Source organism: Blennius ocellaris (assembly GCF_963422515.1).
Source record: "Blennius ocellaris genome assembly, chromosome: 12".
NCBI classification, from domain to species: domain Eukaryota; kingdom Metazoa; phylum Chordata; class Actinopteri; order Blenniiformes; family Blenniidae; genus Blennius; species Blennius ocellaris.
The window spans coordinates 8312276-8334714 of record NC_137661.1 but is presented as its reverse complement, the minus strand read 5'-3'; the positions used below and the strand labels follow the sequence as shown (position 1 = coordinate 8334714).

Sequence of the window (22439 nt, the reverse complement as noted above, 5' to 3'; positions counted from 1 at the left end):
ACTGTGTGTGCTTGTGAACTGATATGTAGACCTAATCACAATTTGTTTTGCCACTATATGGACTTTCTTGATAAATCCAAATAACAGGTCCTATTAAAGATTCCAAAACAAGGTCAATTATTTTTTTGTTGACCAAGTATCAAGCCCCATGTATCAACACTTTACTCAAAACACCAGAAACAAATGCAAAATCAAGCAATTTATTCTTGAAACATTGGTTGTTTTTTTTTTGTAACAACTTAATTTTTGCATAAGTGCAAAAAATGCACCCAAAAACAGCCACCTGAGGGAACTCTACATCTTAAATAAAAAAACAAGCAGTGTACATTTATAGTACAAAATTCTCTTTTTAAAAAATTGCACAGTTTGTGTATAATATATATATATATATTTATATATATTCAGAATCTCAGAATTTAAACAAACTTTAAAGGCTCAGAAAGTAAACAAAATTCACCAAATGAAAAAAAACATTTTCCCTTAAATTTAAAGCTGAGGAGACTTGAGACCCTGTTTTTAAATTGTGTCCACCATAAATATACATCTTCCTATGCAAGTCTCTTTACATATAGTCTCTGTGCTAGTGTTTGACCAGACAATCAAAATTATTGCAAAGTAGTTTATTTCTACTAGGAAACACGGGTTTAGGTGTGGGAAGGGGTGGAAGGAGGGGTAGGGGGGGTAGAAGCTTCTTTCTGCTGAATGTATCGCACGTTACTCATAAACAAAAACCCTGTTTTCTTTTTTTTTTTTATAGATTTTCTTTTTTTATGGACAACACCTCTCCTAAATGGACTTGTGATCCCTGCTGTAACAAATGTTTACGTTTCACAAACTGTGTGCATTCAACAATCTTTCAAGGAAAAAAAGAAAAAAAAATAAGAAGAAAATTACTTCCAGATTTGTTTTTCCAGCGCGAAAACAAGTTTCCCTGACTTCTTCTTTTTTTTTGTTGTGTTTGTGTTTTTTTTTGTGTGTTAGAATTGTACACGTTGGCCCAGCCGCCGCCGGTGGTCAGCGTCGGTACGGGTGGAAGCCCTGCACGTTGTGGTTCTGGCCCCTGCCGAACGCGCTGGCGGCCACTGCAGCCGCGGCGGCGGCGGCTGCTGCGGCGGCGGCGGGCTGCGGGGCGGCGGGCTGCGCTGCCGGAGCTCCGTACGACGCCGCCGGCTGGCCGGGATCCGCGAAACTGTGGCCGAAGGCGGTCAGATCCTGACCGTACCCTAGTAGGGGGAGGGGGGGTGAGGGGAGGGGAGGGGAGGGTGAGAGGAGGGTGTTACTGTCAGGGACCGTGTTCAGAGAGAAAGCTTGTGTTTTTAAATGGAGAATTTGTAATGATTTATGCAGAAAAAAAAAAGGTTTTATAAGGGTTTTCATAACTTGACAGCTGTGCGTCGACCTATTAAGTAGAATTCAAATCAGTAATAGATCTTCTCAACAGTGGATGTTTTCATAGTAATCAGATTGTCCAATATGTAATAACTTTCATATTGTTGCTTTATGCGCCTCCATTTGACTTTGGCTTTATTATACCTTAACTTCACGATCTTCAAACCAAACATGCAGAGTTTTAACGTGGATTCCTCCACTAACGCTATGAAGTCTTTTCAACATAAAAACACACAAATTGGAAGTTTTAGTTGAATTTATTAACACATTGAGCTGAGAAAAAACAGTTTGGAGTCTTATGAACGAACATGTGTAATGTCCCCGTTCATACACTGGGTGGCGCCATATCCCTTCAGCAGAGTGACTCCCCAAGGAAGGAGAAGTGCCTCAAGTACCTGATTATTATTATTTCTTTGCCCTGGTAACATCCAGTTAATGCAAGGGAGAGGATATCAGCATGTTATCATTAGATGACATTTAAGGGTGCAGTATAAAAAATCTGGGATGGAAAGACAAGAGAGAAAAGGGAGAGAGTAAACAAACACATAGTTCCTAGTAAAAAAAAACGACATCTCGGGGGCCACCAGGTGTCCCACCAGTCACCTGGGAGGAACTGAAATTTACTGGTGTCCTTAAAAATCTTCCTTACTTTCTCACCTTTGAAGCTACAGTGAGGAAACGGTACATGGGGGGGGTAAGGGGGGGGGGGGGGGGGGGGGGCACAACGGGTGAATGGACAGCTGATGCATCACGACAACTGAACCATGACGAGATTTCCTCACAATTAGATCATCCTTTTACAATCAGCAAAGCGATGCAGACAGAGAGACGGAGTGGACAAAGAAAGGAGGACATGGTTGGTCTTGGGGTAGTGAAGCCTCGGCCGCCGAGGGAAACCACGAGGTCCCAGGCAAATTTTTTTATTACACAAATTCTTTTTTTCCTTTCTTCTTCTTCGTCTTTCCGATCCACTCGGCTGTGTGACAGGCGATCGCCGGGCTTTACCACACAAAAGAGTACACCCAGTAATTTGTATGTACATGCAAAATGTACATGCAAAATACTACGTGGGGAGCCAGCGGGAGAGAGAGAGAGGGAGAGAGAGAGGGAGAGAGAGACGGCAAAGAACCGGGTTGCAGCTCTAGAAACACTACAGTACTGAACAGATGCGTCTGTCGTGGTTTGAGAAGACGATGCTTGCACCTACCTGCACTATTTCCTCCCTGTTCATCCTCACCATAACTCTGAGAAGGACGCGCTGGTCCGTAGGCAGAGGGGTCCTGAGGGTAGGTACCCAGGCCTAGCAGGGAGATGAGGAGACCAGGTTGACTGAACCCAGATACTGCCGCCGGCCTACTTTACATCGTTACCCCCCCCCCCCCCCCCCCTACCATTGCCTTGCATTTACTCATTTACTTACTGGGCCTACGCTGCATCTAGCGCTGCGTTACTCTTCCACCTCAGCTGGGAGTCGTACTACTGCGTCCCGAGTGTGAGCTCTAACTACCTGGAAAGCCTGTTTGTCATGGCGGCCTGGTCTCTGGGAATTCTGTCAAATGTGTGCAATACGCTACGATGCAGGTAGACAACAACCGTTCCCCCCCAAACAAGCAGGATTAATAGAACCAGTGGTTTTGCATGATGCAGTGATTAAAACATTGTTCATTGGCCCAATTTTGTTCTTGTTTGACATGTTTTTGTCCCGTTGGTCTTATTTGGCTATCAAAACCCTGAAGACTACAAATTCCTCAGAGTGGTGCAGAGAACCACGGCACTCTAATGGTTCTGCAGGCAAACGCTGAAGTTGACCAACTCCCTGGACAACAAGCAATTTGGACTGAATGAAATATTTGACCAACAAAATTCCGAGTTTATTTGCATTTCTGTCGAGTGAAATCATCTCCAGCATGCAAGTTCACACTGAGGCTTTTTTCTTTTTTGTTCTTGGCGTGACTTCAAAATATATATTTATATAAACTGATCAGTCTACAAAAGTTGGAACGCTGGAGCTTTTGTTTTAAAGGCACAACGATCAAGAAGCAGTACATTTGCTGAATTACCGACGACACTTATCACAACGACGGTGGAGCGATCGAGAGTCACGTTTGAAATACATGTCAGTGCTCAGACTTTGCTAAAAGATACGACGTCAACAAAGCTGGACATCATTCAGGGTTAAATGTTTAGTTAGAAAAAGGGCTGCAGTCCAGCTGTATGTACATTGTATACGTTAAGAACGACCATACAGGAAGACCACTGTTGCAGTGGGATGTGCGGCTTTGGTGGATCTGAAGCATCAGAATGAAGCATTAATGAATATACATGCAAAACCACCGGCTGGATTCCAAATCCATCGAAAGCGTCACTAACCGGATGTACCGTTAAGAACAAAAATACTTTGTCTAACTAACATTGACCAGGTCGTCACACAAACGTCAGACTGGTGCCTGCTACTATCATGTCTTTGCGGCCGTTTTAACAGCAGCACAGTGTCTGTTCACTCAATAAAAGTGTCGTTAGTGAGGCTGTGTTGGTTCTAGAATGAATTGGATGCCTCACACAGGCAGCAGACAGGAAAAAGCAGAAAGCTGGATGGGAGGTCGGCACAAGCAGGAAACACCAGACAACACGAGCACCTGCCATGACTGAACGCGGTCACGTGACTGCTTTTGATGTGAACTCGCCGTTTGAAGCAGCTGGAGAGCCAAAACAGAATCAAACTACCAGCCAGCCAACACGACCAAAAAACAAAACAAAACAAAAAAACAAAGAATTGGTTTCCAGATTTGTGCTCCTGTGACCAAATTCTCTTTTTCCATCGGGTGCTGGATAGTTCGGAATCAGGAAAAAAAAACAACTTTATTTATCCTCAAGGGGCAATTTGGCGGGCAAAGAGGGGCATAGTAAAGAGTAGGGGGAAAATTAATAGGGTGGATGAAAGAAGCAGATAATGTGGAGTGGCAGACCTGCTGCCAGGAACCGTACGAGTACCGGAGTCGCTGCAGAGGTTGAAAAGTAGATTAAAGGCTGCAATTAAAAACAGCAGAATGCTAATATTGAAGAGTGTAAAGTCAAAGCGACACTGCGTCCAACGGTGACGTTATACGACGACGTTGCCCAAAGTTTCATGTTATTTTAACCCCTGAGAGTTCAAAGTTTTCACAGTAATTCAGCCTTTATGTTGTTGCAGGTGTGAAACCCTGCAGCCTCCACTCCTGCTCCCAGCAGGACCTCAGGCTCTTCCTCCTGCACGAGCACGCGGCACCCAAACTACCCAGCAATTGCCTTACATCCGAGAAAGTTAATAATCGTAATTCTCAGCATGTATACTGAAGTGGATTAAAATGTTGTATTTTCATGTCTCTGGATGCAGAGCGCATGGTGGTCAACAGTTCATCAGTTCTGCTGGGATCCAGGAGGAATATGTTCCTGGCTCACCGGCCAAAGGCAACTTCTCTGCAAAAATTGTGCCCATAAAGCCAAATCTTCAAACAATTTCGTAAAAAAACAAAAACAAAAAAAACATGCAGGAGGATCCAGCTGTGATTCTGGAGGGTTGGCGTCCCGTATGTTTTATGGCCGCGACACACCGAGCAATTTAATCTGATAAGTTCAGAGCTCGCCTCGTTGTACGACGGGAATCTTGTCAACTTTGAAAACGCGAACCCACCTCGTACGCGAGTCAACGTGAATGTTCAAGAATAACATGTCTTAAGCCTGCGCCGCCCATTCATGAAACCGAAACATGAATGGAGCCTTTGAGAGAAATTCTCCAAAACATTTTTGTTTACATGTTACATACCATTTGGTGCATTTTGCCATTCTAGCTGCTGAGCATCGACTTGTGTTTAGCTACAGTGTTGATAAGTATCATGCTGCGTTTCTCATGGCTTGTTTTTGTTGCCACGAGACGACGACGACGAGAATCGGAGACCAGCGATGCCGCCATGATTCAGAATCACTTTATTAATCCTTGTGGGGGGAATTCTGATTCTCTCACGACTGTTATCTTTCATGTGGGACGGAAAATAAAATTGCAGTGTGTCGCGGGCATAAGACATCTCCCCATTTCAACACGCCTGAATCCAATGATGCCATCATCATCATCATCAAGCACATAAATGAGCCTCAGAGCAGAGTTTGGACACCCCTGCATGATAACTCTAGAACCACAAGCTAGAGGGGCAAAGGTTCCATTTTGCAGACAAGCATGCAAATCTTCAGTGAGATAAACTGATGAACATGCTGACAGGTAACTTGTGCCAGTTGTGCCTAATCTAGAAAAAGACGACACCACAGTCACCAGTGGAGGTGAAGCAGAAGAAGACGGGGGAGGCGGACCAGGTAGAGGAGGGAGTAATTCAAAGGGTTTTAATAGTGTAAAAGAAAAAGAAAAATCAAACATTTTTATAAATAGTATAAAACTGTACGTCGGTTAAAATCAAATAAAACAAAACAAAATGAAAATGCAAAAGAAAGAAAAACACCGCAAGGCAGGATGATCTAATTCAAACCTACCAATTTTGATCAAACCCACAGCCCAGCAGGAAAATCTCAACACAACTCACTGCTGGGAAACTCCTGGATATGGTGGAACTTCAGCAGCGTCGTCACGGCAGAGTTACAGAGCTTCATGTATGCAAGACGCACGTATGCATGTGTAGCTGTTGAAGCTAAATGGTCCGACAGCAAGCGTCTGCTGGTCTACAGCTTGTTGTCTTGATCTTCACTTATCTGCAGTTGCGCCTAGTAATATATCCTGGGACACGGTTGAGACAGAGGCGTGAATAAACCTAAAGCGGGAGAGGAAACGGGGCAGCATTCGCCTTTATGGATGGTGCTTTCCTTACCATACTGGCTATAAGGGAAATCGGGCTGCCCAGTGGGAGCTTTGCTCAAGTCCTGAGTTGGCGTTGTGGCGGGGGCAAAGCCCAGCGCTGCTGTTCCCGGAGTCGTTGGTGGAGGAGGGATTTGTGGCGCGTACTGGTCTGCTTGGGGCGTGCCGAAACTGTAACCTGTTCAAAACACATGACATCCATTACTTTTCTCTTTTGGGATCTTCTAACAATTCAAGGTCAGAGTAATAGAAGCAACCATCTGAAACCAGCACGACCAGGTCCAGTTAAAGCGGTCATATTACATTCAGATTTTCAACACATTAATATGGATCGAGTTGGTACGAAAATGTTGTCGTCAACGTTTATGGCCCCGAATCCAGCCTTTTCTTGATTGACCCATATGAGCTGCATTCAGAATGTGCTGTGTCTGTGTGAGCTGGACTGGCTCCGCCCACACACGCCCATCTATGGGAAGAGGAGGAAGTTCTTCCTCTCGTGGTGCCATGTGCCAGAGCAGAGCTGCCTAATTGTGGGAGGAGTCAAAGGGAGGAGCCTACCTTGATTAGGACTATCTAAACCCCAGACGACACCATAAAGGGCTTGACTTCCGATTTGCTCGTTGGAGCACAATTTCTTTTTTTCTAATGACAAGACTTTCTTGACTTCTGGGGCGTCATTCCCAGGTCTGGGGACGTATATTACCGTCGGAAAACCGTTAGAATGTGAATTTTGCATAATATGACCCCTTTAAGGAACTCTGTACCAGCCGACCAGATGACGACAAAACCGGTTTTAAACCAATTTGGTTCATTTCTCTCATAAGAAGATCCACAAGTGGTTCCTCCTGTGCAGTGTCACAAGGCCCTGGAGCCGATCCCAGCTAACTACGGGCGAGGACTGACGCATTCATTCTTATTTACAAAAAAAACAAAAGAGTTTTGGGTGAAGTTATATCTATTGAAAAGATAAATGGCCGTATTAAACTGCACCAACTCTGCTGAGCATGTAATAATTATTTGAGGTGTATGAATGGACAACAATTTAAAAACACACAGACACACACAAGAGTGAAAAGCCCACTACCATACAGGCAAAGTTTGAATACATGTTGGGTGTATACGAGTTGTACCGTCTATCCCTGATAAGACGGACGACCCTCCCTGACCACAGCTACATCAACTACTACTCTTATATTGAAAGCTCACAGAAGCTGAAATAAACACAATAACACACCCGTTTTATTAGAAAAGAAAACAACACTGGAGCTTCTGGGTGATAAAAAAATACCCTGAAAGTTGTAATTTCAAATAATGTTTCAAGGTTTTATGACAGAAACCTCTGGGACTACCAACATCAGTGTGTAATAAATTGTAAAAATCTGTAGGTCTGAGTGCTTCTCAGCTTTGCGGAACGATTCAGACAGTTTTGTTGGATCACAAAAAAAAAAAGGAAAAGAAAAAAGATGTTTTGTTCAGTATCCAGGTATAAAGATTGGATCTTTATCGTTTAATTTGATATAAAGACTTATTTTTTTCCTCTCCAACAACACAAAACGTGTAAAAGTAACAGCAACAGTAACAACATAGACCAGATGAATAAACTGTTATTTTACGACACGACCCACAAGTTGACAGGCTGCAGTGTAAGTGCAATGAGCTCAACCCGACCTATGAAGGCCCTCGATAAGAACATTTTTGTAAAAAGAAAGGGAAAGAAGCAACTGACCAAACTGAGGTGCTGTGCTGTAGGCCTGCTGAGGGTAGGCTTGAGGTGCAGCAAATCCACCCGCTGGGGTTGTGACCAGGAATGCGTTGAAGGGTGACGGAGGCTGCGTGGGGGTTCCCCGTGCTGCCGTCAATGGAGGGCCATAGCCACCTGTCCCAACATACAACACATTTACTTGACGTCTAAACTGTCGGTGGAAGTTTTTTTTTTTTAAATAAATGACAGAGAAAAATACTGGCAAAGATGTTTAATATAGTTATTGTCTTGTTGAACCGTTTATAAACAACAGCAAACGATGAAAAGTGTAGACCAAGGTGGCTGATGGGTTGCTAACCCTGGCTCAAACAGAAGGGTCGATACAAACAAAAGGACTTGGAACTGGAATTATTCAGAGAGATCGTGGCAACTAGTCCGTCGTATTACTCCGTGACCTTGAAGTGACTCTCAGAGTCAAAAGGGGGGGTGATGGTTGAAACACTGAGGGTGGAGGGGAGCCAGACAAATGAAAGTATGTTCTGAGCGAGCAGAGGGCCGACGCTGCAGCGAGCACTGCGGGTTGACCCGGAGGTGGAGACGTGAAGCCGAGTCTGACCAATGGCGGCGAGGGGAGAGGGGGGGTGGGGGGGGGGTCCAGTCAACGTCGCCATCTGTCTCAGGCTGCAAATTATCAGCACCTTCAGCCATTATGAATCTGTGATAACACGCACTGTTAACCGTCACCAGCCTACTGGCCAGAACCGAGAGCAGCTCTGCTTCTGTCACAAGAGCTCGTCGAGATAAGAAAATGACCACGTCTATCTGGACGCTCGCAGCCGCCCAACATGTGAGACGCACAAAGAAAAACATATGAAAGCTTTGTGTGTTGGCAAGGCGAGGGAGCACACCTACCTATTGGCTGGCCAGTAGTTGACACCCACACTCCTTCAGAAGGAAAAACAAAGAGTTGTTTTTTGTTTTTTAACTAAAGATAATCACAGAATACACTTCCAACATTCAGAGTGACAGTACGAGCACGACTTAACACAACCAGTGAAGAATTGTCCTGTAAACAGCACGCTCCTCACACTTCGCTCTGCTCCCACTCACCCTGTGGCCCATACGCCTGTTGCCAGCCCTGGGCAGGCTGTGCCGTCCAACCATTAGCTGCACTCAAGATGCCCCTCGGTGCCCACTGGCAAGGGCCAAGCTGGCCAGGAGCTTTGCTGTCGCGGGGTTCGGCCTTCTTTACTTCCACCTGGACAAAGGACAAGTGGGGGACATTTGGCAACACCAGTAAAAAGGTCAACGGAGTCCCTCACCTCTATAGACCTGTCCTACCTAGGATACTTCAACTTATTAGGTTGGGCCTGTTTGAAATGAAACGTTACGTCTATTCGACTAATCTAGGGCAGCTGTTTAAATTAATATTACTGTGTAGCCGTTAAAGCTGTGTCGCTATGTGTCTCAGGTACGAGTCAATAAAGGCAAACTTCAGGATTGAAGATTAAAACTCCTCTAGATTTGAAGGATAAAATGTTTAAAATGACTCCAGATTACAACATTTTTTTAAATGTACCCGAGAAACATAGAAATCCTTTTTGTTACAAATTACCCTATATAATAGAAATCCATCTAATGGAATAGCATGACTTACCTTTATCCAGCTAACGCTTATAAGGAATTTAATATTCATCTTATTTGGAATAAGTTTTAGAGGGGAATGGATGTAGAGAGAACTCTGTATCTCAGCTCTAATAGAATATAAAGTAAACATGCAGAAAGTACAAATTTGATTTTTTTCCCCCAGTCGATCGTAAGGTGAATCTTCATACTGTGTCAAAAGTGACTAAATATTTTTCCAAGTGACATTTAGTAGATAGAAGGTCAAATTATGGTTAACTGTCCTTATAAAAACCAAGTGTCAATATTTATGACCCCAAGTGTCAGTTCAGGAATCTTTATGGTAATATAAAAGAAATAAGCCACACAGCACATTTAAACTAATTGCCACTGACTTGAAGTATTGGCTTAAAAAGGTCAAAAATGTATTTGCAGCCCCAATAACAAAAGTTTCTTGCCGGTAACTAGGCAAAGCTACCGGCATTAACCAGAGCAAAGAAACCAGCTGAGACTAACGGGGAGCCGAGCAGAAATAGACTGAGGGGTTGAGTTATTGGGGTCACCTTGCAGGGAGGAAAACGAATCGCGAATTCCTTCCCCGCTTTAAGGTGTTACCACCTTCCCCAGCCTCCCCTCTTCCTTCTCTGTCGACCTAATTACATGCACATGTTTCCGGCAGTGGCCTCGCCGCCGCCGCCGGCAGTTACCTGAGCACTTTCTCCCGTGGGCATCACGGCTACGAGTGATGGATACCATGACTCCTGCACAGTCCCCAACAGCAGAATTGGGATTTGTTCCACAGTTTGATGTGCTCCAATTTCTAATTTGGTAACTCATATCTCCCAGCATCCCTCAAGTCCCAGCAAAAGGTAATGTCGACTCAAGAACAATGGATTAAGCCAAGCCTTGATTCCTACTTGAAACGAGGGCAAAGTCAAGGGGGGGCAGGCGCCACCGGAGAGTACCAGCACAGCAGTTTGCTCTGAATCATTTACCAGGGAGACGGGATTAGGTTCATCTTCTTAATGTGATAACTGGTGACATTTCAATACAAATCTGACAATTCTAATAGAAAAAAAGGTCCCATTCAGGAAGGCTCTACCTGTGTCCTCCACTCTGGACACGGAGCGACTTAATTTAATCAAGTTGCTTCAGGGGCGAGATGATGAACACATAAAGACTCATGTTGGTCACATCTCCTCACACTCTACACTTCATACCTGCGGTCGTTACTCTCTGGATCTTTGTCTGGGTGGAGCTTGATTCGAGCTACACTCTCCACAAAAATGGCAGTAGAACTTGCCGGTTCAATTTCAAAACCTCACACAAGTCGTATCATACATGAACAAAACGTCTCCTGCGTGTCAAATATCCTAGATTGACCTTCAAACAGATCAGCTACTTGTGTATTCATGCGAGGATCAAAGACAGAAACAGGATACACGTGATGACATGATATACTGAGTAAATGCAACTCTACTGTGGAGGACTGATCATCATCTCCGGACCACAATCACCTCCTGGCCATACGTACCCCGACGCTGGCTGCCGCCCCCTGATATCTCTCGTTACGCAGTCCAGCAATTGCTAAACACAAACGTACTCTTTTGGGGGTGAAGCGCAGTGGCGTGCGGTTAAATAGGACCTTTACAAGCCTTTAAAACCGACCTGTCAGGACATGTCCTCACCACATAAGTACAAACCCCGACTTGAACTTCTCAGGGTGGTTTCACTGAGCTGAGGCACCAGGTGCACATTGTTTACAATGTGGGGAAGAAAAGAAAAAAACAATTTGCCAAAAGATCTAACAAATAGCAGTCGTTTCCTCTTGAAATACGACAAGAAAACCTGCTATTGACACAAGAACAATTGATATTCAAACTGCAGGGATGCAGGACAGGTCTGCAGTTTCTCCCCCTGAATTCTATCTCGATAAGTTTTAAGACAATTGGACTCGAAACTCGACAAATATTTCTTTTGTAATATAGTTTTAGTAGTGTGCACACAGAGGAGACAATAGCAGGCGCACCAGAAGGTTACAAAGCATGTATACACACGGCACCACAGTGAATTTAGTGCCGCTTTTTTTTTTTCCCGCCACCCATCTGGTGCGCCCACGGAGTTAAAGCAAACACCACGGGGCGGCGACACGTCACTCTGTGACTCCAGTTTCCTTTAGCTTTTTGATTCCTGGTGGGGAGCACTGACAGACACAGTATGGAGATTCTTCAACTGAGGTCACCGAGTTCCACTTTTTTCTTTAACATTTCAAGAGAAGAAAAAAGAAAAAAGGAAAGGAAAATTAACCAAAAAAATGTTGACGTGTAAGTGAACTGTCAACAAAAAACACCAGAAAACAAAGAGGAAAAAAAAAAAAGGAAAAAAAAAAAAAAGAAACAGAACTGATTGGACCAATCCTTTAGGTGGTTCGTACTCAAACATACCGAGCATCAAGATTAAACCTTTAACTGTAATCTTTAGTTTCTTATCAGTTTTCGATCAGAACATCAAATTCAGTTGAGACTCAACAATGAGCTATATCGTCTTACAAAAGTTGACATCCTAAAGGAGTGGTCGGTTTAAACAAAGCCTTGGGCGACAACTGAAACTGTAATATAACAGCAAGTGAAGAATGAGTGCGTCTGGAAACTAAAAGCACAAGTGTAAATGGGGGTGTGCACTGCAATAAAAATAATTCAAATAAGTAAATCACTTATCGTGACTAATGTCAAATGTCAGAGGCTGAATTTGTGACGTATGATGCTGCATTCACTGATGGGAATCTAGAGGGAATGTTAACTTTCATCCAACCCCCCCCCCAAAAAAAGAAAACAAAAACAAAACAGCATCATAGTATGATTCTCTCTTCGTCGCCCAAGCCTCCGTTTGATTTTAAGGGTAAAATAAAACTACAACTACACACTTTTTTGCCCATGATGTCGTGAAAATGCATGTTGACAGCCTGGTCCACTGATTGTTCGGCCTCGAAAGTAATAAATCCAAAACCTAGCCAACGACCAAGAGTGAATCAAGGTAGCAGGGGGGTTGTGACAACACAAGATGAACAGTATTGGGGTTCAGCAGAGTGAGGATCTGTCAAGGCTGAGCAGGAGGCTCCTGGGGTTCGGATGACGTTGCCGACGTGCAGAACAACACAAATCTAAGACTATCGCAATGAGGGCATTGAAGGGAGCCTTTGTCTTTAGTGTGCGGAGAAATATTTGGCGAAGAGGGACCAATGATGGATCGCTTAGCTGTTAAAACATCAAAAAGGTGACAAGTACAGCATTTGGCTCGATGTGAAATGTCACGTTAAAAAAAAAAAAACAAAAAAAAAGGTTATAAGTTAATTCTAGTGGCTCGAACAAGACTGAATATGTCGCAGACGAATGCCAATTGAATCAATATCACATCTTGTTACTTCATGCTGTTTCATCCAAACCCCACCTTGATCTGTCCCTTTGGCATATTGCTGTAGAGCACACACTCGCAGCAGCCACTGTTAATGCATCACAAAAAATATGGAGAAACACAAACTGTTGAATGCCTAAAAGCTTTCTCCAAGCCTTCCCAATTTCAGGGTTTTACTTTTGAGTCAGCCAGGATAAGCCTAAAATGGACAATTGAAATACTGCTCACAATGGTAACACAAAGATATAGGCCATTGTTCTCCCAAACGGACAAGCTGCTAATTTGATGGTTCTTGTGGGGCGTACACAAAGTTTTATTTTAATTTTTTGAGCAGCTACTCAGCTTCACTATTGGTTCAGTCCTTCGCTTTTTTTTTTTTTTCCTGACAACACAGATTTTAAGCGCTAACCAACTGCTGCGCGCTGCAGTGATCCACTTTCAATCTGATTAACTTTTCACTGTGGCAGAATTGGGTTGTGGGCACATCTCTACTTAGGGACCTAACCTGAATCCAATTAAAGATCCTGTGAGACATCAGAGGATTTAAAGACCTCTCGCACCACGCCAGGCAATCCCCAGCGTCATGATCTATGACTATTAATAACATCTGTCAATGACCGTCTCCAGCCTCAATTCAGAAACAAGTGAGCAATAGATTCTTTCCAATTGTGAGAAAACTGTGAAACAAATCACGTGTCAGCTTCTAACTTATTGCAGATTCACTGCAAGTTAATCGGATGAAGCACTGAAAATTTGATTGTTTGCAGGATTGCGGCAATGCTTTGATAATTAATGAAAACATATTTGAAGGAATTTTGATATTTATAAAATTCCTTAAAGTGACTTTTACCCCCAAAAATGACATTTGAGGTTGTGAAAAAGCAAACCATGTTTACGCTCTGACAGTATTTCAAAGAAAAACATCTATTTGTGAAATGTCTGGATTTTAATCTGCGGGCACTTTAAATGCATTAAACAACAACTTTTCTAAGTTGTGTGAAAAGAAACGTTTATTGAAAAAAGGACCAGATTTTGTTGAGAAAGTACACGGTCGATATTATTGGCCTATTCACCAAAAAAAATGGATCCACATTAAATAGTTTAACCCAATCAATGTGTTGCTCTTTAGGAAAAAAGATCAAGAACGTATGCAGCTTTGTGTACACTCCATTTCAACCGAGTGCAGAATCAAGGGGCTTTTAAATTTGGCCTGTACCTCTGTGCTGCCTGTCAATGCACAGTAACCTAAAGGAGAAAAGACAAATCTTAAAAGACACCGTTAATCACATTCAAACCATTCACGAGGAGAAGGAGGGACAAAAAAGAAAAATAGAAAGGGCTTACTTACAAAAATACTTAACTCTCTACATATGGGAAAACACATACTATGCCATTTAAGATACATTTATCAGTTACGTCTAAATCAAGGTAAAATAAAACTTATTCCAACATTGAGCAGCTCATGGTTTTTTTTTTTTTAGTAAAAGAAACCGATTATGCTATTAAAGATTATGTAATGACTGTTACTGGTGCAGTACGTCATGTTAAATCCCAAAGACAAACTATTCTGGGTTTCTCCCAACAGAGAATGAATGGGCTTTTGAAGGGGGGAGCACTAATGCATGTTGCGGGTCATTGGCCGCTGCGTCGTCGCTATGTAGGACAAATGCAGATGAAGCAGCTGTGACTGTAACTCGGCGAACAGTGCGCGACACCGACACCGCCGGTGGCACGGGTCTGATTCCCGGTGGGGCCGACGGCGCTCAGAGTGTCGGCACAAGTCACAGACTCATGACACATTTATGATTGAAGCGCAGGAACAAAAAGTCTGTCGTTTTGAAACGGGTTGGCAAAACTGACAAGATATCAAAAGACCTCGAGTCCATTAAAATGACTCCATTGTTCTCTGAGTAACAATCCTGCATTCACCTTTTAGTATTTTGGGCCACGGTAAACCACGCCGAAAGACAAATCCCTGGATAGATGCTCAAACTGATCTCAATGTGCCACTTGCATGGTTGATTTAGTGCTTCGTTTTTATGGAGCACCCATTTTTCTGTAACCCATCTTCCTTCTTTCTTGACGCTCTTGATTAACTTTCCAAAAACAGGAAGAACTTCTTTTATACAGAAAGGTCTACAGGAAGAGTTGATAGATTCTGAATCATAGTTCTGATTAAAGGCTTTTTTTTTTGTCTTTTGGTGTATTTTAATTGATCAAATTTTAGATACTGGCACCATGGACATCATTTCCATCCTCTTAGTTGATATTTCAACTGAGTGCTGGTCTAACATCATCTAATGACACATTTTAAAAACGTAACTGATTACTTTACGAGTTAGTATGAATAAAAAAAGATGTGAATGTGACTTTCTGACTGTACTGAGGCATCTGTAGTGTTTTACTTCAACATGACTGGTCTATAGGAGCATATATAGGACGCTAGAATGAAATGGAAGAGTTCACAAATTATATTTGCATGAAAGTGGAAATTCCATAAATTTTAGATTAATCGCATAGACCTGATTTGTCATAAATGAGCGTCGCTCAGAAATCCTGAACATATAAAAACAGTCCTTCAAATCATTACAATATTTCACGACATCCTATTTTATAAAGCGTATATTGAATTCTAATATGTTGAAAATGCTTAAAACGCGTTACTCGCATGTAGAAATAAATGTCTAAACAATGATCTGATGTTTTTAGACGGAAAATCATTGTATGTGACAAACGTGAACGGGAGAAACAATTACATGAAGACAAACCCTTCAGATGGGAAGGTGAAACTCTTGCTAATTAGGAAAAAGACAGATTTTAAAATCGTCCTTCAATGTAGTAACGGCTCATGAGCCACTGTGACGAGGGCTCCTACGTGCATCATTAACTGTACTAATAAATGCTGATGGAGATTTCATTATTGCTGCGGGCAAAACAATATAACTCCAGGAAACATTAAGTGGTGCAGACTTGAGTGTTTCCAAGGGTCTTTAAGCTGTTTGAGGAGGAACGTTTATCACATGTCAATTGTTATGAAGCCTCCTGAAAGGTTTGAGCCCAGCCAGTTGTTTTAAGCTCAAATAAAGACTTCTTATATATCTAATTGCCGTGCCCTGCTTCAGTCTTTTTTCTTTTTATATACTGAACACAATATGCTTAATAGAGTAGAAGTGCACACATGGAATGGACTTATGTCGTTTCACAAGGTCATGAAGAGCAGTGAAAATAAAAGTGCTTGGAAACGGTGTGCAGATGGAAAAAAAAAACAATGCATGCTGGGATATGGATTTCATTTTGTGTTATCTGACATGGTAATCTGAATCTTACCCCAGAAAGACCGTAAATTTAATACATACTTAAGAAATTAAATCAGCCCCTTTTTCAAGATCTATTATACTGGGGGGAGTGGATTATTTATAATTTTTTTTTAAATAAGATCTGTTTTATAAACACAAGGTCACAAGCTGGTAAGGTGTTTACTAATGATGGTGTTTTTTGCCATTTGTCTTGGTGTGCACATTTCCCCACACACAAAAACCCTGATAAAGGTCACTGTGTTTTAATTGAATTAAATGACTTGGGTTAAATGGGATTTTTCTCTTTGGGCCAGTATAGTTTGTCATGAGATTTAAGATGGTAAGGTATGGAGAGGGGAGAGAAAAAACGGGATCAGCTTTTACCTCGGGGCCTCTGCTTCTCCGCATCATAGATCATTACCACCTCTGTGACCTTGAATGGGACAAAGGGAAACAGTGGCTCCATTTAGAAAAATGAACAGGGTCCCTTCGTGTTCTAATTAAATATTCTGCCTCAATATGGGCAAATAATTCATTATCCCATCCCACTATAGTATCATACTGTATTAGTGACCATGTTCAATTTCACATCTATTCAAGCACACTTGACAACAATATGAGCTGACTTGCATTATGCACTTGGAAATACTCACCACTCCGAATCTATTGAAATAGTCCCTGAGTTCAGGCTCGCCGCAGTTATGGGGGATTCCACCTACAAATATCTTCTTTGATTTATTGCTATCGGCTTTGCTGCCCTTCTGAAAGAAAACAGGGAGTGTATGGATTTGAGTGTCTGTTAAAGGAGTACTCTGGGAAGGGGCCAGTTAGCCATCATCTATTCAGACAGTACTGAAGAAATTAGGTTCTCCTCTTGCCCTGGGGTATAATTCTTAACATGTCATGTCAATGCAAACACTAGTCTCCACAGATCACAGAACACGGCTTCTTGCGCTCACTCACAACCGCCAAGCATTTTACCGCGGCTGTGTTCGAACTGGAAATGCGAGGTTCAGCGCACAACAAGCCATTTCTAACAATCCCATCATTTGTTTCCTGATTAAAATGTTCAGTATCGGCGGCTTGACTTCATCTGACAAGCTTCTGCTTATAGACAAATACGAGACCGTTAAAACTTGCTTTGACAGCAGAGATTAAACAACAAAAGCTTCCACTGCCTGAAAGACACAAAATGATGGTAATAGGTCTGCCGAGGCTTGATAGCATTGCTGATCTTCCCCACAAATTATCCAAGTTGGAGCAGAGAAATCTGCCTTTCAGAATGAGCAGAGAGAAAGAAAAAAAAATCACTGCTGAAAGTAATTACATGCAGCACAATAGCCAACGCCTTCAAATGTTTTAACAGTTTACCTCAATAAAAGGTAACACATTATATATTAATAAAAAGATCTTATTTACTTTACAAATATATATATATAATGCGACTGTACATCTAGTCGACTGTGACGACACAGACTGAAGACATCTCAGGAAGATGTGAGGTTATATCTAGGAAAGTGTGACCTTATTATGTGTCAGTAGACAAGTGGAAGCTGCAGCAGAGAGCTGCTGATGGGATTGCAGCCCCTTTGTCACACATAAAGGTTATTTAAAGTCAGAGACTCTTCGATGAGACTGTGGCTTAACAAAACCTAACTTTGGTCCAGTACACTCAAGAGGTAGGAAGGTTATGCATTGGAGCCAGAAAAAAAACTATTCTTTCAACGAAGAAACCATTTTTAAACTTGGCTTAATGTCTCCTGGACGACCAGCAAAGGAAGAAATTGATAAATCTAGAGTCCAACCTCAGGAAGAGGAGCCTCGCTCCAGCCGAAACACCTAGCCTAGCCTTCCCAGTAGAAATTAGACTCCTCTTACCCAGCCCTCCTTGGTTCGAGATTTTTCAGGCTGCATTCCTCTGGGAGTGCATGGCTTCGGGTCAATCTGACAGCAGAGAGAGGAAACGTTTGATATTAGCCCCAAATATGAGCAAAGGCACCTTCAAATGTTCCTCCCTATGTGCGTTGCAATACACTGGCTTTCCGACACTATAAAACACATATACTTATACATTCTCCTGGACGATCAGCATAATTTAGCCAAAATGCCAATGACCAAAGGCTCAGCGTGCAGAATTTAATGGACAAGCAAGGACTCGTTTAATTTCATTGCTAATTAAACTCGGAACATGGAAATTTAGATCTGCAAACATCAGTCCCCACAGAGCACATCGTTTGTATTATATCATCTGGGAAACTACAACTCAAACAAAAATGTGTCTTTCTCCAATACTGCTGTGAAGGGCAAAATAAAATACAACTTGAGGTTTTTCACATTGCTCACATTAAGCACCGGCAATCTCTGTCACAGTAATTAACTATCTGGTTCTCAGATTTAAAATACTCACATTTCTTCCATCGAGATTATGTGGCTTTGTCTCCAGCACTGTTCGTACACAATTGGGGTCTTTAAACTTAACGAAGCCGAATCCTCGCGACTGATTTGTAGTTTTGTCCTTCATGATGACACAATCTACTACCTCTCCATATTGTGAAAAGTAGTTTCTCAGTGTTTCTGAGGAAAGAAAAGAGTAAAAACTCAACAGTGGAGTTTAAACAAGAAAGGAAAACACAGCAGATATTGAAATTATAATACAAGACTCAACTCGATACAGTATGCCTCCAAACAACATAAAGAAATGGTTGATGAATCCCATGTCTTCATGGAGCTAAATGTGACTATAGAAATAAAAAACTGAAACTGGGACCCAAACCACAGGCACCACTCAACGTCACCTACTGAAAATGTTGCCGTGACCTTGATTTTGAGTTATTCTGCAATAGCTGGAGACTTCACCATCTCTGAACACATAAATATAATACTTGCACCATACTTTTAAAGGGCCGACAAATCACTGACCCGCTGTCATCTTGCATTGTACCAGATACACAATCACAAACAAATGCGATGCTCCCGCTCCCGCCCACAGAGGAAAGGCGAAGCGTGCAAGTTTGAACAAATGAGGAGTCACTTTGGAGCGTTACCATAATTGCTTTCCTCATCGCTGGAAAACCCTCGGGCACCGCCACAGAAACAACCTCAGACATTCGTGGCGCTGTGGTTCAGACCTTAATGTTAACAGTGTTGTTAACACAGACAAGCACTTGTGCAAAGTTACACAATGGCCAACCAAGCATGAGCAGGCGAAAAGCCTTTAAACAAACTAGATCATCTCCGGGTAGGACTGAACGAGAGGAGTGGTGAGACGCCGACCGGACGTACAGTTTAATGTCGACTCCACCGCCAGCGTCTACGTCTGATAATCAGCAATTTTTTGCAAGGATGAAAACGAACAGTAGCAATAATCACAATGACACAGTGATCGAGACGCAAGAAAATAATAGTAAGAAACATCAGCTGCAAGCTGATCATGACAGGAAGACGTTTATAGAGCATATTTTGTGAAACATACAGACGCACAAAGAGCTGCAGCGATAGAATCTCCAGCAGATTAGTTCTACATTAAACTCAGGCGTTGTAACAAATTGTAATTTTTCATTCGCTGACTGAATATTTTAACAGTAACTGAAGATTTAGAGAGCTGTCCATCATTTTAATAGAGCAGATCTTTGACCGACTCATTCTGTCAAACAATCAGAAAGTCCCAAAAAAATGTTTTAAACTATGAACAAAATGCATTACTTTGTCCACTTTTCATGTCAGACGCAATAAACAATCATCTCTGACATTTCAACAAAAAAAAAATTATATTCTTAATGCTGCAAGTCAAAATGTGCGACTGATGAATGTGTTAAATATTCACTGATATTTTACATATACATCCATCTGTCAATAAAGAAAGGCCACCTCAGAATTGATAAAGAAGTGGATTATTAGCCAATGATCTGAAATCAGCTGCTTACATTAAGTCAACACACTCTTCTGTTCAGGAATTGCTCAGTCAAAGATGAGTTCAGGAATTCATCAGTCTGCTGGCCGTGGCCATGTCCACACCAAACACTGACCACATGAGACACCCTTCTTTAAATAATCACACGAAAACACCGACCGTCTCAAAGACACCATCACCATATTGACATGAGGGAAGAACTAAACAAGACGACAAATCGCCACCTTAGTTTAGCATTACTGCCTTGACTTACCCTGTGTTGTGCAAAATAACTATACTTTGAGCAACCAGTCAGAGCGCCACGTCTGCTCCTCAACAAACCATTAGATGTACATTCTTCCACTGACTGGTGGGACTAACCTTGTGTGGTACTCCAGTCCAATCCACCCACAAACAGCTTCCTGAAAGTAGAAGGCACTATTACTTAAACTGAGGGGTAAAAAAAAAAAAATACAAATACAAATGTCTTACTCTGATGAGGTTAGAATGACATTCAGGGAGAAGAGGCATGACGTGAACAATAAAACAACTGAAAGCATTTTCTTTTCGAGGCACAGCTGATTAAACAGCCAAGCACACAGAAATTACACAACATGCACAGCCACTAAATCTGCTGCAGCATCAGTGAATACACACACACACACACACACACACACACACACACACACACACACACACACACACACACACACACACACACACACACACACACACACACACACACACACACACACACACACACACACACACCGTGTTTAATGTGACTCATGTGCAGCCCGGTGCTCTGTGGATGTCAGCTTTGGGCTTGAATGCAAAAATCCGGAACAATAAAGGTCTTTTTATGAACCTCCTGCCACGTAAGTCACCCCGGGACAGAGCTGTGGTGTGTTACCAGGCGAGCGCACTCTGCCTGCAGCCGGCAGTGTACCGGCCGGGACCTCTGAAAGCCCCCCTCCCCTCCCCTCCTCCCCTCCCGTGTTGTCACCGTGGCAGCGGAGGAGAGAGGCTGCCTGCCCGCCTCCATCCATGCGGACCACCGGGCTCAGACGCCGGGCTTTGCGCTCCTGGAACTTCAGCGGCAATTCAAACGTACAAAATCAAACGGGTCGACTTGGGGAGGACGTGCGCGTCGAGGACGGCTGCTCGGAGCGTTGCGTGTGCGGAGCGCAGGGGGGGGGGGGGTCGGCGGCGAGGCTCCATCCCCCGGCAGTGCCCGCTAAACGTCCTCACGCCGGCGGAGTCGAAGGGAGACTTTCGCTTCGCTGGCAAGCGTTAGCCGGACTAGCTCGGCGGCTCCGAGCTAACTGAACACAACACGGGGGATAAGTGACCGCAACCTCCGCACACACCCCCCGACGAGCACGGCGGCGGGACCCCACAAAGACGCCACGTGCGCCCCAGCGAAGCGCCAGCGCTGACAGCCGCGCGGCGCCGAGAGCCGCTCTCACTTTTCCTGCGTCTTTCTCCGGGCTAGTCCGCGGAGCTAGCTTTAGCTCGCTAGCTAACGCTAGCGGCTGGATGGCAGCTGACGACAGCGCGAGCCGCTCGCGAGTTACGATCCCCCCACCACCACCACCCACCCCCTCATACAGTCCCCTCTGCTTCAGCGGAGAGCGGCGGTCAAGCGCGTCTTACCCGACTTCGTCTCCGACTAAGTTGTTGTTCATTTCTGAAGCTAAAGCGAGGGGGGAGTGTGGGAGCTGTGACCGGCGTGCTGCTTCGGCGCTGCCCCTCTCAGACTGAGAGCGGAGGAAGGTCACTCCGCTTTTTGGTTCAAACTGTTTCTGCGCAATGACGACGCTGCGGGAGGGGGAGGGAGGAGTGTGTGTGGGGGGGCAGCGGCCATTAAAGGAACATTACACCCATCCGCTGCTCCCACCTTGGTCACGCGCTGCCAGGAGCCACACGACGAGTTCCATCAGTACGAATTATTATCAGAAAATAAACAATAACAATAAAACACCAGAGTTACAAACTGCGTGGGACCTGGATGGTGCTCATTAGGGACAGTGTATACTGAAGCTCAGTTAACTCCATTGACAGTCGTATCCAACTCCAGGGCCACATGAAGCCGGGGTTTGTGCTCTTGCCTCACAGCGAGAAGGTCGGGGGTTCAACTACCAGCCAGGCCTTTCTGTGTGGAGTTTCCATGTTCTGCCCATGGGTTTTTTCCAGGTACTCTGGCTTTCTTCCCACAGTCCAAATATCTGCATTTGAGGTTGATTGGTGACCCAAAGTAACCTCTAACCATGAATGTCAATTTGTCTGTCT

General features: G+C 43.5%; 1 protein-coding gene across 2 annotated transcripts; it reads right to left on the bottom strand.

Moving 5' to 3' along the window:
• Positions 1 to 238: 238 nt before the first annotated feature.
• dazap1 (DAZ associated protein 1) lies at positions 239 to 21928 on the bottom strand. 2 transcript variants are annotated; one of them, XM_080506241.1, is made up of 12 exons: positions 21804 to 21928; positions 20529 to 20569; positions 18666 to 18832; positions 18137 to 18202; positions 16912 to 17019; positions 16643 to 16691; positions 12475 to 12557; positions 9039 to 9186; positions 8841 to 8873; positions 7953 to 8102; positions 6240 to 6404; positions 239 to 1223 (listed from the first exon to the last, which is right to left on the bottom strand). In XM_080506241.1, the coding sequence occupies exons 1-12, from the start codon at positions 21833 to 21835 to the stop codon at positions 1015 to 1017; spliced, it is 1251 nt and encodes a 416-aa protein (XP_080362367.1). In that variant the 5' UTR covers positions 21836 to 21928; the 3' UTR covers positions 239 to 1014. The 2 variants fall into 2 exon arrangements, with proteins under 2 accessions (XP_080362367.1, XP_080362368.1); XM_080506242.1 differs by having other exon boundaries at positions 16912 to 17016.
• Positions 21929 to 22439: the final 511 nt, after the last annotated feature.